The sequence below is a fragment of the Ylistrum balloti genome, unplaced genomic scaffold, assembly GCF_031769215.1.
Source record: "Ylistrum balloti isolate Yb309-2 unplaced genomic scaffold, AGI_CSIRO_Ybal_v1 Utg370362, whole genome shotgun sequence".
Classification (NCBI taxonomy): domain Eukaryota; kingdom Metazoa; phylum Mollusca; class Bivalvia; order Pectinida; family Pectinidae; genus Ylistrum; species Ylistrum balloti.
Window position 1 is genome coordinate 198,968 of NW_026782256.1, and position 14,251 is coordinate 213,218.

The 14,251-nt window shown below is 36.4% G+C and overlaps 2 protein-coding genes across 2 annotated transcripts in view; one reads left to right on the top strand and one right to left on the bottom strand.

Annotated features, from left to right (window-relative positions):
* LOC132553874 (uncharacterized) overlaps positions 1–7,501 on the top strand; it is a 36,229-nt gene extending 28,728 nt beyond the window's left edge. Inside the window, exons 6-12 of the mRNA XM_060218154.1 lie at positions 2,767–2,961; positions 3,469–3,539; positions 3,662–3,760; positions 4,183–4,256; positions 4,914–5,068; positions 6,265–6,357; positions 6,598–7,501. Coding sequence (XP_060074137.1) covers positions 2,767–2,961; positions 3,469–3,539; positions 3,662–3,760; positions 4,183–4,256; positions 4,914–5,068; positions 6,265–6,357; positions 6,598–6,699 — 789 coding nt within the window. The 3' untranslated portion in view covers positions 6,700–7,501. The remainder of the gene's footprint in view (positions 1–2,766; positions 2,962–3,468; positions 3,540–3,661; positions 3,761–4,182; positions 4,257–4,913; positions 5,069–6,264; positions 6,358–6,597) is intronic.
* Positions 7,502–11,756: 4,255 nt separating this feature from the next.
* On the bottom strand, positions 11,757–14,035 carry LOC132553871 (uncharacterized). The gene has a single exon (XM_060218150.1). The coding sequence runs from the start codon at positions 13,868–13,870 to the stop codon at positions 12,206–12,208; it is 1,665 nt and encodes a 554-aa protein (XP_060074133.1). The 5' UTR covers positions 13,871–14,035; the 3' UTR covers positions 11,757–12,205.
* Between the last annotated feature and the right edge of the window lie 216 nt (positions 14,036–14,251).

Sequence of the window (14,251 nt, forward strand, 5' to 3'; positions counted from 1 at the left end):
CTGTTGTCTCAGAGTTATTTTACAGTTGGTACACCAGCTGTTGTCTCAGAGTTTCTTTACAGTTGGTACATCAGCTGTTGTCTCAGAGTTTCTTTACAGTTGGTACATCAGCTGTTGTCTCAGAGTTTCTTTACAGTTGATACACCAGCTATTGTCTCAGAGTTTCTTTACAGTTGATACACCAGCTATTGTCTCAGAATTTCTTTACAGTTGGTACATCAGCTGTTGTCTCAGAGTTTCTTTACAGTTGGTACACCAGCTGTTGTCTCAGAGTTTCTTTACAGTTGGTACACCAGCTGTTGTCTCAGAGTTATTTTACAGTTGGTACATCAGCTGTTGTCTCAGAGTTTCTTTACAGTTGGTACACCAGCTGTTGTCTCAGAGTTATTTTACAGTTGGTACACCAGGTGTTGTCTCAGAGTTTCTTTACAGCTGGTACACCAGGTGTTGTCTCAGAGTTTCTTTACAGTTGGTACACCAGCTGTTGTCTCAGAGTTATTTTACAGTTGGTACACCAGGTGTTGTCTCAGAGTTATTTTACAGTTGGTACACCAGGTGTTGTCTCAGAATTTCTTTACAGCTGGTACACCAGCTGTTGTCTCAGAGTTATTTTACAGTTGGTACACCAGCTGTTGTCTCAGAGTTTCTTTACAGTTGGTACATCAGCTGTTGTCTCAGAGTTTCTTTACAGTTGGTACATCAGCTGTTGTCTCAGAGTTTCTTTACAGTTGGTACACCAGCTGTTGTCTCAGAATTTCTTTACAGTTGGTACACCAGCTGTTGTCTCAGAGTTTCTTTACAGTTGGTACACCAGCTGTTGTCTCAGAGTTTCTTTACAGTTGGTACACCAGCTGTTGTCTCAGAGTTTCTTTACAGTTGGTACACCAGCTGTTGTCTCAGAGTTATTTTACAGTTGGTACACCAGCTGTTGTCTCAGAGTTTCTTTACAGTTGGTACACCAGCTGTTGTCTCAGAGTTTCTTTACAGTTGGTACACCAGCTGTTGTCTCAGAATTTCTTTACAGTTGGTACACCAGCTGTTGTCTCAGAGTTTCTTTACAGTTGGTACACCAGCTGTTGTCTCAGAGTTTCTTTACAAGAGACACCAGCTGTTGTCTCAGAATTTCTTTACAGTTGGTACACCAGCTGTTGTCTCAGAGTTTCTTTACAGTTGGTACACCAGCTGTTGTCTCAGAGTTTCTTTACAGTTGGTACACCAGGTGTTGTCTCAGAATTTCTTTACAGTTGGTACATCAGCTGTTGTCTCAGAGTTTCTTTACAGTTGGTACACCAGCTGTTGTCTCAGAGTTTCTTTACAGTTGGTACACCAGCTGTTGTCTCAGAGTTTCTTTACAGTTGGTACACCAGGTGTTGTCTCAGAGTTTCTTTACAGTTGGTACACCAGCTGTTGTCTCAGAGTTTCTTTACAGTTGGTACACCAGCTGTTGTCTCAGAGTTTCTTTACAGTTGGTACACCAGGTGTTGTCTCAGAGTTTCTTTACAGTTGGTACACCAGGTATCGTCTCAGAGTTTCTTTACAAGAGACACCAGCTGTTGTCTCAGAGCTTCTTTACAGTTGGTACATCAGCTGTTGTCTCAGAGTTTCTTTACAGTTGGTACACCAGGTATCATCTCAGAGTTTCTCAATAGTTGGTACACCAGGTATCGTCTCAGAGTTTCTTTACAAGAGACACCAGCTGTTGTCTCAGAGCTTCTTTACAGTTGGTACACCAGCTGTTGTCTCAGAGTTTCTTTACAGCTGGTACATCAGCTGTTGTCTCAGAGTTTCTTTACAGTTGGTACACCAGCTGTTGTCTCAGAGTTTCTTTACAGCTGGTACATCAGCTGTTGTCTCAGAGTTTCTTTACAGTTGGTACACCAGCTGTTGTCTCAGAGTTTCTTTACAGTTGGTACACCAGGTGTTGTCTCAGAATTTCTTTACAGTTGGTACATCAGCTGTTGTCTCAGAGTTTCTTTACAGTTGGTAACCCAGCCGTTGTCTCAGAGTTTCTTTACAGTTGGTACACCAGCTGTTGTCTCAGAGTTTCTTTACAGTTGGTACACCAGCTGTTGTCTCAGAGTTTCTTTACAGCTGGTACATCAGCTGTTGTCTCAGAGTTTCTTTACAGTTGGTACACCAGCTGTTGTCTCAGAGTTTCTTTACAGTTAGTACACCAGGTGTTGTCTCAGAGTTTCTTTACAGTTGGTACACCAGGTGTTGTCTCAGAGTTTCTTTACAGTTGGTACACCAGGTATCGTCTCAGAGTTTTTTTATAGTTGGTTAACCAGGAACCAGAGTTTCATACCAGCAGGGGAAATATCACATTTCATCTGATAATTAAAGCTAATGGGGAGCATCCACAACATAAACAGATAAACAACTAAGAGGTTAGAAGTGATAGTCATTTTGTTTACATTAACTCTTCTCTTTGTCTTTACATCTGTTGGTTCCTTAAGAAGAAAAGAGAATACCTTTCTTAATTTTCACTCCATCTCTCCATTAACACAATGTTCCAAGTCCTTTAATGTGTTTTGTCGATCTTGAAGTCTATAGATTCTGTTAACTTACTTAATTTTGACCAATCAAATTAGAGCAATGATGAATTTGCTTATCCACTATTGTCATATAAACAACATACAGACACTGCATTTAGCACACTCCTATTTAAGTGCAATAATTTCAATCAGAATAATGGGTAAAATAAGCTCAAATAGATATGTTATGTTATACACCAGGGTGGTGTCATTCTATGCTTCTGTTTTACAGGAAGTCAGTGCGCCAGTTCCTCTTCTTGAGAAATTTGTGGAGGGGAAGTACTGTATGTGTATGGGTATGTTATGGGCACTGTCCACTGTTCTACCCTCCTCATACACTCACACAGACAAGGAAGAAGGTAGCGAGGCTCCTTCAACCTCAAATAAAAATCCACTTCTAACGTCCTACATGGTCATGATGAAACTTGTAAGTACTCACAGGAAATAATTATCTCTAGTCTATTACTTACATGAACTACCAGTTTTTTTTTGTGTTTTTTTTTTTTTTTTTTGTGGGGGGGCGGGGGGAGGGTGTTAAGAACCCAACTCCAAATGTCATTGGTTTCCTTTCATTCACATTTCTGTTGATTTAACTGACTCCCTTGATTTAGAAATAAATTTTTGCCAGCTGTAATTAGATTGGCACAATGATAAATGATTGCTTCATCTTCACATGACAAAAAAAGTGGCCATAGTCTGTATGAAATGTATATTGTGTTAGAGTCTGTCCACTGAACAGGCTGGTGAAATAAGTCTTCTGATGAACAAGTTAATACTTACTCTATGGCCAAGAATACTTATCTTGAATAGTACAAGAGAATTGCATTTGTGATATCGGTATAAAATTTCATAATGTGTGATTTTTCATGCCAAATGACCATTTATTCTGTGTAGTGTAAATGAGGCATCTCTGCAGTGTTTCCTCTTTTGACAGGCTCGTCTATCAAAGTGTCAGAGTTGGGCATTACTGTACGACAGCACAGAACATGGACTCTCACAAAACCGGTAAGACAATTGCACAGATCTTGAGACAGAGCCATGAATAATGCCTGTGTGAATGTCAGAAAGAAAAAAAAAATTAAAATAATATCAAAATCTAAATCCATAACATTAAAATCTTTTTTTAGATTTGCTCACCATGTGATGTCATACCAAGGACCAACAGTGACCTTGGTGTCATTTGAAGGTCGTAATGTGTACTGTATAGCTGAGGATAGACAATGGAGGTGAGAGGTCTCATAATTCGGCATGCTTAGATTAAATCAAGGGCTGTAACAATTTATATTATTTCAATGTCCTTGTTCTACATCTATTTCCTATTTCAATACTTTCAGATAGTTTGTTAATTAGTTACAGGGCAGCAGTGATTCTTTCACAGATCAGTGTATTCAAGGGAAGTAACTCATAAGAATATCACAGCAAATAATGTTACATTGTATTGAAGTCAGTCAGTAATATACTAGCTTGATATAATTCTAATTTCAACTCCTGCAATAACTTATTCAATTATTAAAATATGTATGTGCTGTATACATGCTGAATATGTGCTGTATGATTTGAATGCTTTAGAAAGAGATTAAACCCAAACCATTGTCATCTTTATAAATAGTTTGTATATTTTTAGGTTATTGTCTAATTTTGTTTACAGGGAAGGGTTACAGAAATTTGGAGATGTGGATAGCATGTTAATACAACTTACACCTGTCTACAGAGTCATACAATGTAAGTATTGATTGCCATGGAAACATGTCTAGCTGGTTATACATTATTGGTATATGTTACCATGGAAACCTGTCTAAAGTGTCAAAAACTATCGGTATATGTTACCATGGAAACCAGTCTAAATTTTCAAAAACTAGTGGTATATATTACCATGGAAGCCTGTCTAAAGTGTCATATATTACCATGGAAAACTGTCTAAAGTGTCAGACATTACTGGTATATGTTACCATGGAAACCTGTCTAGAGTGACAGACACTATTGGTATATGTTACCATAGAAACTTTCTTCTTCATTATCATATAATGTAAGGTTTTATTATCAGTGTGTCATGTAATGTATGTGTTACCATGGAATTGAGTAAAGTGCAGTACATTGTAAGTTTGAAGCCATTAAAGTCAGTCTACAAAGAGTCATCGTAAGCTGTCATCTGTCCTCATCTTTTATGGGCTGTTTGTCAAGTATTAGCTGTGATGAGACATCAAAAGATACACACAATTTTTCATAACTTTAAGCACACTTGTGTAGCTATAGTATGTTTTGTTGTTACTACCTAGATACAATAAGTGATGTGTTGTTTGCAGCCTGTCATACCTATGTTCAGTAGATAAAGTAACTTGGTACAGTAGATACAAAAATAAGTGTCTTGTTGTTTTACAGCTGGTGGTCCATTGGTTCAGTGGAATGAACACTCGCGTGATGTAAAAAAAGGAATTCATGTTGGTAAAGACTCTAAATCTCTAGTCCTGTCCATCCCCTCAGACTTTGACAAGGTGGAACATTACCACATTCCATGTGAAATACATAAACTTGAGGTGAGGGATCCATGTTGACTTGTCATTTCCTTAAATGAAATTTGAAAAGATGTCTGTTTTTTTCAGGTACATATTTTTAACTCCACATGCCCGAACCTACTGTGTCATGTGGCATGCATTCATTGTCCATTCTGCTGGAAGGTTCCTGTTATTAAGCTCAACAAGTTTGCAAAAAGAAATGACCTCGGCATACATGTCACACAGGCAAATAGATTAAAACCTTCAAATGACTTCTTCTGAATGACCAAATGTTCTGGAATCATGATGGCTGGTAGATTCTTTGGATTAAGCCCAACCAAGTTTGTAAAAAGAAATGACCTTGGCATATATTCAAGATCACAGGTGTTGAATTGGTTAAAACTTTCAGCATCTCTTCTTCTGATTAACAAATGTCAAGAATCATGATATTTGGCTAATAGACTCCTGGGATGAAGTCTGACAGATGTTATAAGAAGATATGACCTTGATCCATATTCGAGATCTCGAGTCAAATGGGCAAAATATTGTAAAAACTTGCCAATAACTAAGGCTTTCAATATCGGTTTATGTAAAATGTATTTGTGGAAAGCATTTAATTCCAGATGAGTGATGCGAGACGATTGGGCCTTATATTATTGAAAGTTATAAATATTACCTCCTTAATCTTGGTTTATTGATGTCTAGGTTACTTCTAATCTCTATATGAAAAGGGAATTAATCACAAAAACATATTACATATTCAAGCATTAACAGTATGTTTGTAAGTCTGATTTATTCTGTGGCCTAGTTTCTCCTTTCTGGTAGATACTTCATTGGAACCTGTCCAGTTTAATCCTCACCCTGTATATGTTTAGGAACCCATACTCACAACAAAGTGTCACCAAATTTCACCTGATCTTGGCTCAGTCCCTCTGAATATCTCTGATCTATGTTTCAGTTAAGGAGGTATGGTGTCTTCCATATCATACATATAATCTATGTTTCAGTATAGGAGGTACTATGTCTTACACATCAAACCTGTAATCTATGTTTCAGTTAAGGAGGTATGGTATCTTCCAAATCGTTTCAATAAAGGAAGTATAGTGTAAGATCTCTTGTGAAATGTATGCTGTTCTTTTCGTAATGTAATGAATCAGAAACAATATTGAAAACGAAAGGAAAACTTTGCTACGAGGAAGAAATAATCTGATTACATGTGTTATTTTTGTGATGGATAGGTTTGGGGATGTGGTTCAGAGCAGGCAAGAGATGCTCAGCTTCAGCAAAAGAAGTGGGAATACAAGAATGCAGAAAAACACCAGGCAAGAAAGGTAGGTAACAAAGTAGGCCATTACCAAACTTTAGGAGTTTTACCTGTTGTCATAAAATGTGGTTGTTATTGAATGAATTAATGATCAGTTCTATATCATATTCTGGTGGTTTTAAAACATGATTAACTATGTATATAAATTTTATATGAAAACAAACATTTAGCAAAATATCAACTCCTTTTTCAATAAGAGTACAATACTCAAATCATGTTGATTATGAATTAAAACTGTTATTTGTAGCTTCGTTTGGATACCAACTGGGATGAGAATCCAGACAAACAGATCTTACAGTGGGGCGGCATCAATGTTGATCATCAGTACTCAAGGGATGGAGGATTCTGAAAAATTTCTCTCCACAAGAGGTTTTTTTTTAACTAACTGGAGATACCTGTGGTTCTAGCCGATGTTCTTTTCAAAGGAGGCAACTCCTCATGATTCCCCGAACATCATGGGTGAAATCATCAATCCATATAGGAAAATCAGTATAAAAAACTATATTAGCCTCAAAGTATTTTATTTATTTGAAGTGCGTTGTTGAATGCTTAAGGTACGAGTTGACATTCTTCAGAAGGGAGGTAACTGCTTATAACTGCCAATAACACCTCGAGTGAAGTCATCTATTTGTAAATTTAGTACAGCAATGAAACAAGAAGTATGATCATTTTAAGCCATATGGTATATTGTTAATTTGAATTGTTTCCAGTACCAGCTGATATTCCTCTAAGGGAGGTAACTCCTTATGATGTGACTTATCATGACTGGTGAAGTCATCTATATGTGAACTTGGTACGCCAATGATAGTCAGTATAAACACATGATTAAGTACTTTGTGTAATTGAAGTGAGTTGTTTTACGTACAGGAGTTGGTGACATTCCATAATTTCTACTGTAAAACAAAATATATCCTAATTGTTTATAATATAACTTGTTTATTTTGTGTACTGCCATTACTGTGATAATGTTACTGGAGTCGGTAATCATCCAATGTTCTGTGAGTCAATGTTAGTCCCCTGAACTTTGGAACAACTTTGATTGAATAATCAGTCTTAGGTAAAGCAGTTCAATAATTTAGCAACATATTTTCAGTTTTTACCTAAATCATATAATTAGTTAAAATATCAACAACCTAGGTATTTTATGTTAATTATCTGTAGACAGTAAATCAGGTATATCATCTGTAGATTGTGTCTGTGGTATATCATCTGTAGATGGTGTCTCTGGTATATCATCTGTAGATGGTGTCTGTGGTATATCATCTGTAGATGGTGTCTCTGGTATATCATCTGTAGATGGTGTCTTTGGTATATCATCTGTAGATGGTGTCTCTGGTATATCATCTGTAGATGGTGTATATCATCTGTAGATGGTGTCTGTGGTATATCATCTGTAGATGGTGTATATCATCTGTAGATGGTGTCTGTGGTATATCATCTGTAGATGGTGTCTGTGGTATATCATCTGTAGATGTGGTATATCATCTGTAGATGGTGTATATCATCTGTAGATGGTGTCTGTGGTATATCATCTGTAGATGGTGTCTGTGGTATATCATCTGTAGATGGTGTCTCTGGTATATCATCTGTAGATGGTGTATATCATCTGTAGATGGTGTCTGTGGTATATCATCTGTAGATGGTGTCTGTGGTATATCATCTGTAGATGGTGTCTGTGGTATATCATCTGTAGATGGTGTCTGTGGTATATCATCTGTAGATGGTGTCTCTGGTATATCATCTGTAGATGGTGTCTGTGGTATATCATCTGTAGATGGTGTCTCTGGTATATCATCTGTAGATGGTGTCTGTGGTATATCATCTGTAGATGGTGTCTGTGGTATATCATCTGTAGATGGTGTCTGTGGTATATCATCTGTAGATTGTGTCTGTGGTATATCATCTGTAGATGGTGTCTGTGGTATATCATCTGTAGATGGTGTCTCTGGTATATCATCTGTAGATGGTGTCTGTGGTATATCATCTGTAGATGGTGTCTCTGGTATATCATTTGTAGATGGTGTCTCTGGTATATCATCTGTAGATGGTGTATATCATCTGTAGATGGTGTCTCTGGTATATCATCTGTAGATAGTGTCTCTGGTATATCATCTGTAGATGGTGTCTCTGGTATATCATCTGTAGATGGTGTCTCTGGTATAAGATTTGAAGACAATATACCACATATTCAATAACTATACTGTATTTTGGTGTCACTCTGAAGAAACCTGGACTTGATACCCTGATTCCAGCTATACAGGTTTAGTTTCCAACAAAGGTTGAATTTTTTGTTTATCAATATTAATTGATATATGTGTCAATTTTTCTGTAATTGTTGATTTATAAACTTACTTTCACCACAAAAGTTTAGCATACCTACACAAGAATATTAGATGTTCATATTGTTATCAAATATGTGTCTGTGGTATATCATCTGTAGCAACACAATATAGCTGATTAAAGTAATTGAATTTGGAATTTATACAAAAAACAACCCAAGACTTGACTACTAGTTAAGCTGTTTATTGATAATGATCAAGAAATCTTCTGTAGCAACCAAAAACAATCTCTTTGGCGTAATAGGGGCTACTCACTCATAAGCAAACTATCAAGCATTTAATTGTGACAAGCTTGACTCTGCGACATCAGAGAAGCAAAGTAAAAGTGAACTGTGCTTGACTCCAGAACAGGAGAAATCACTTGATTCTGATGAACGAGAAGCGATTAGACTCACTGATGCCAGAGAAGCCAGGAATGATAGGGCTAGACTCTGTAAGAATATAGAGAAGTACTTGACTCTAAGAGACTCAGAAGGTTCTAGAGAAGTGGCTGGACTCTGACACTGACTCACAGAGCAGCTAGTATAATGCAAGGACAAACTTGACTCCAGGGTAACCAATGAGAAGACTCTGGACTCTGAAACGTTACAGAGCAGTGACTTGACTTATGAAAGGACCCTGTCAAGAAGCTTGACCCCCATTTACGCACATCCAATATAATAAAATTGATGAATGACAAGTCTAAAATAAGCTATAAAAAAAAATTTTCAAATAGAGAATAAAATTCCCCAGGAATTTCAAATTCATGGGGAATAGAGTTAAAAGCCAACACAAATCCCAACGAGAGTGAGTAGCCCAACTAAAATAGCAGTCAAAATATAAACATTTTCAAATAAAGTAGAACTAAATATATTTGTAATACAAGCAAAACAATGAACAGGTATATACAATATAAGTAAAACTTACAACCATCTGTCCTAAAGGTGATGAAGGGGATGGCGGGTGGGTAAGGTAAAAAAATAAAACACTTCTCTCGCTCATCAAACGCTGAAACTTAATGGAGCCAATACTGATACCCCTCTACGGGGTAATTGCTGATTGGCTAAAGATAAAGAAAAACACTCATTAGCATACTAATTAGCATACTCATTAGCATACTAATTAGCATAAAGTTAGTGCACATAAATGAACAAACAGAAATAAGATAAACTTAAAAAATAGGAACGAAAAGGAAGCTATAGGAGAACAGTTTCTTGTATAAACTCAAATTTAATAAAAATATTAAATTTTACATTTTATACAAAAAACAACCCATGATTTGACTACTAGTTATGTTGATTATTGATGATGATTGAAAAGTCTTCTGTTACAGAGCAGTGACTTGTCTCATGAAATGACCCTGTCAAGGAGCTTGACCCTCATTTACGCACATCCAATATAGTAAAAATGAATGACATGTACAAAACAAGCTGTAAGGAGACTTTAAAATTGGGGATAAAATTCCCCAGGAATTTAAAAGTCAAAACGAGTGAGTAAATGTGCTTACGAGCGAGTGCCGTGACTTGACTCATGAAAGGACCCTGTCAAGAAGCTTGACCCCCATTTACGCACATCCAATATAGTAAAATTTATGAAAAACATATATAAAACAAGCTGGAAGTTAGTAAGACAAGATATTGTATCTCTTTGTTAAAAATTGTCTCTGTCTGTAGTTAATTGATCCCATCCCCCATGCATACTTCAAAAAGTTACTTGTTGTTGGCATATTAGTGGCTTGAAACGGTACTTTCTACCGCACATTTTCAGATTTTACGCAAAAATTTTACAATGGTGCTTTCAAAATGTGCAAAAGTAAATTGCTGCAAACTTCATGGCAAACATTAGTGAGAACAAAAGAAAGTTGATCTACATCTGAGTGTAAAAAATTCATGAATTGCTGTGTGCCACTTCTAATGTAACTGTTATATTACCTGTATTGTGATGAGTGTGGTGCTACCTTTTGTATAAATATTACTGTAGTATAAACTTGTTTATTTAATTCATATGTTTATCTCATGCTAATCAGTAATATATTTCATTTGTAGGTTCCATAAATGCAAATATAACAGTAGAAATCCGTTTCAGTTTAATTGTTTTGTGATAATTTTGTGCCATTCTTTATAGATCTCTATCGATAAAAAAAAAATTAGTGTTCACAACAGTAGTCATTGTCAGGTCATGTTAAACATGCTGGTCATGTTTATGTTAAGTGTTTACAAAGTGTGTTGTTTTGTCCTTATAATATTAGAATATCTATTTATGCATTATCCTTATATCACTGCTGTGTTTTAAAAAAAAAAGATGTCTCTAATGCAGACAGCTCTGTTAACATTCTGCCTGCATGTCACTGTTGATAGTAGTGGTTGGAATATTTGTATAATATAACTGTTTACTAATTATTATGTAAAATTGATTCCCATCACTGTTACTGCAGTAATGTGTTCTTGTATGGTAAATATTGTTTCTAGTTCCGAGCTCCGAGCTCTTCAAACTCAGAATCGCAGATATCCATGACAAGATGATTATAGAAACAAAGCTAAAAAGTTTTCAGTTATGAATTTGGTATGTTTTTCCTAAACCAATTTTGTTTTATTTGTTGGTAGACTGTTTTTGTATATAAACTGGTAGTATATCTGTGTATATATACCCGAAGTAGATTGAAAAAAACCTCATTCATTTGAACCAGTTTATTGGTATTTCTCTCAACTGGAATATAATGTTTACAATTTGTGCAAATTGATGGTATGTGATTACAACCGTTACCTACAAAGACCTCTCTGTGTTGTTATGTAAAGAACACAACTTTATTAATTTTTTTTTTATCTTTTATTGTGATTTTTTTGAAAGTTAATTACAAATGTCAAGTACAGTTTAAGAATACCAGTATATTTAAACATAGAATTTAATTTTGATGAATCACTGACAACACCAAAATTGTTGTACCTTGTTTTCATTAGGAGAAATATTCGGTGATACGGACCCTTTACCCTATTGTACTGTATCATGGAGTTTGGGAGCCAGGTTATATTGAAATCAGTGATAATTCATTTAGATGTCACGAGGACAAATCAAATGCTTCATCAGGCATTTGTTTGGAAATATTGTGTCTTTATAGGATTAGTTAAGCTAATGTGAAGTAAAATGCCTTGCCAATCTGGAAGAAGCCTTTCCATGAAAAAGAAGTCTATTCACATTGCCCAGTGTAACTGCTAGAAACAGATTGACAATCAATTTAATAAAATAAAAGAATGTGATTGTTGTTTTTTATGAGCTCATCTACCGGAAAAGTGAACTTACGGCCTGGCGTGTCGCCTGTCTCTCCACCTGTCAATTGTCAAAATTGTCAAAGAGGCACAGAGTCATATTGTTTTAAAATTAAATCCGATAAACACACAACACTGTTTACCCACAGATCCGTACGGGTGACAGGTAAGTGCCCATCTTACCAGTTCAAACTCAGTATTTTGGGGAGTAAGTGTTGTTTAGAAAATATTCCTCCTCTTGTGGTGTGTTAAACTGTCTATAAACGACAGCCAATTATATTTTCCTCTTCCAAATGTATTCTAGTAATGTTACTTCAAAGCTATGGCTGGACGCCCAGAGTGTCCCTGTTTCATCTGTAGCAACATTATGGTAATGGCAATTTTCTTTCTGGTACAACTGCTGTATGAACTCCCCATAACAGTTTATGATATAAATAGTCTCCTGATCACATACAACAATGTTACCTGTATTGTCATATGTAACGCATATAGGCCACAATTCTCTATGATCCTCTGTTGGCACGGTTCTTCTGTACCTGAAAAGTTCATTGAATGCTTTGTCTATAACTAAAACGTGGTCTCCATCAATCATTGCTATGTTTCTAGTAATTCTACACTCGGAAATACTTGAGGGTGACTTGCATAATGTCTGTCCGGAATTTGACTTTTTCGTCGAAAGGACAGTTTTTCCGTCTATTGTCAACTTTAATAATTCTTCATTTCTTCCAAGAAGAACATGTTCGTCTAGAGTTATGCAGATAGCGTTGAGCTTATTGTTATCCTGTTTAAATCGAAACTTTTTTTCTGTCGTCGTCAATTCTAGTACATCACCACCATACATCTGAACCCAGACATTTTGTGTCGTGGGTGATACGCTAATACCAAGGACTTCGTTATCAAACTTGATTTTTCGTTTCGCTTCACCTCTGTTGTTTATTAGTGTGATATCAACTGCACATGCACAGCATGTCCACATATCTTTACCAAGTGCGCTCATACCGCCGATCGGATCTGAGCTCCTGAATTCCGCAAGTAGCTTAAAATGTATTGGTTGTTTTATTGAATGCCGATTCTGTGACAACGAAGACCTGTCTAAATACTTTTCAGACTTTGTTGTCACTGACTGTAGAATCACTGACTTGGGTTTCACCATTGCCGGTGTCGCTTTTGGTGGTGCTGCTGAATCACATTTTGCCATTGTATCCAAAGAGATATTTGCACGAATATGTTCAAATGATCTCGGTGTTTGCAGCATGGCATCGGACCCATTGCTTGGCAAAGTCACAACTCCAAACGCACGTTCAATAGGCCGTGAAGGTTCAGGATTTGATATGAAAGTCGCCAACATCAAGTCAGGTACTTGTATTGGTATGACGTGTTGAGAGTCAATTTCCTTTTCAATGTCATGAACTTGAATATCGGAACCAGTCTGAATTGTGTCTTCACATTCTGTGAGAAAATTGAAGAATTGTTCTTTTTTTGTGTTGATGTCCTTCTTGTGGCTGTTCAACAATTTCATATTCTTTTCTTTCATTTTCCTAAATAAGGAGATCTTTGCCACTGTTAGGTCATCAATATTTTGCTTGAGTTTGCTGGCTTGTTGTTGTGCTGCAGCTGAAAGTTTCTCAAATTCTTCTGCATTTTTCTTCAACTTCTGGTCAACAGATAGTAAACTTTGTTCAAATCCATTGTGCGTAGTTGGTTTCGTAGTATCAATGAATTTTCGAATTCTTTCTTTTTTCTGTGGCGTGAGAGTCTTTAAATTGTCGATTTCGTGTCGTCGATGAATAGTTGATACACATTGTATACAGGCCAGCTCTTGACACGTAATACAGTACAGTTGGAATATTTCGTCACGGTGAAAAGAACAGTAGAGTTGTCCTTTTGCGCGTACAGGCAGTTGTCGTCCTTTGAAGAATGTCGTAGTTTTGTCGGCCATTGTGGAACATGAGAGGCTCAACTTACGGTTCAGCTACATATCCCGCGAACTGCTCTCTGGGTCAACATACGGTTCAGTAGAGGCAAATATCTTTGGAGTCGGCAACTTATTGTATGGACTGTTCTAAAGTGGTTTGCATAGTTCCTCTTCATCCGGAAAATATTACTTCCATATCGGTTATCCTTAATAGCGAACGGTTGTGTACAAGTAAGGTTCCTGTATCAACACAGTAATATTACATCCGCATTGCCTGAGAAAACATGTCTGTCAAAATCATGTGACAGATCGAGAGTATCCGGTATATCATACTCACTGTTTATATCGTCTGAAATTATTCATTTCAAATTATTCCTTGTGACTCTGTTGTTGACAAACATATAT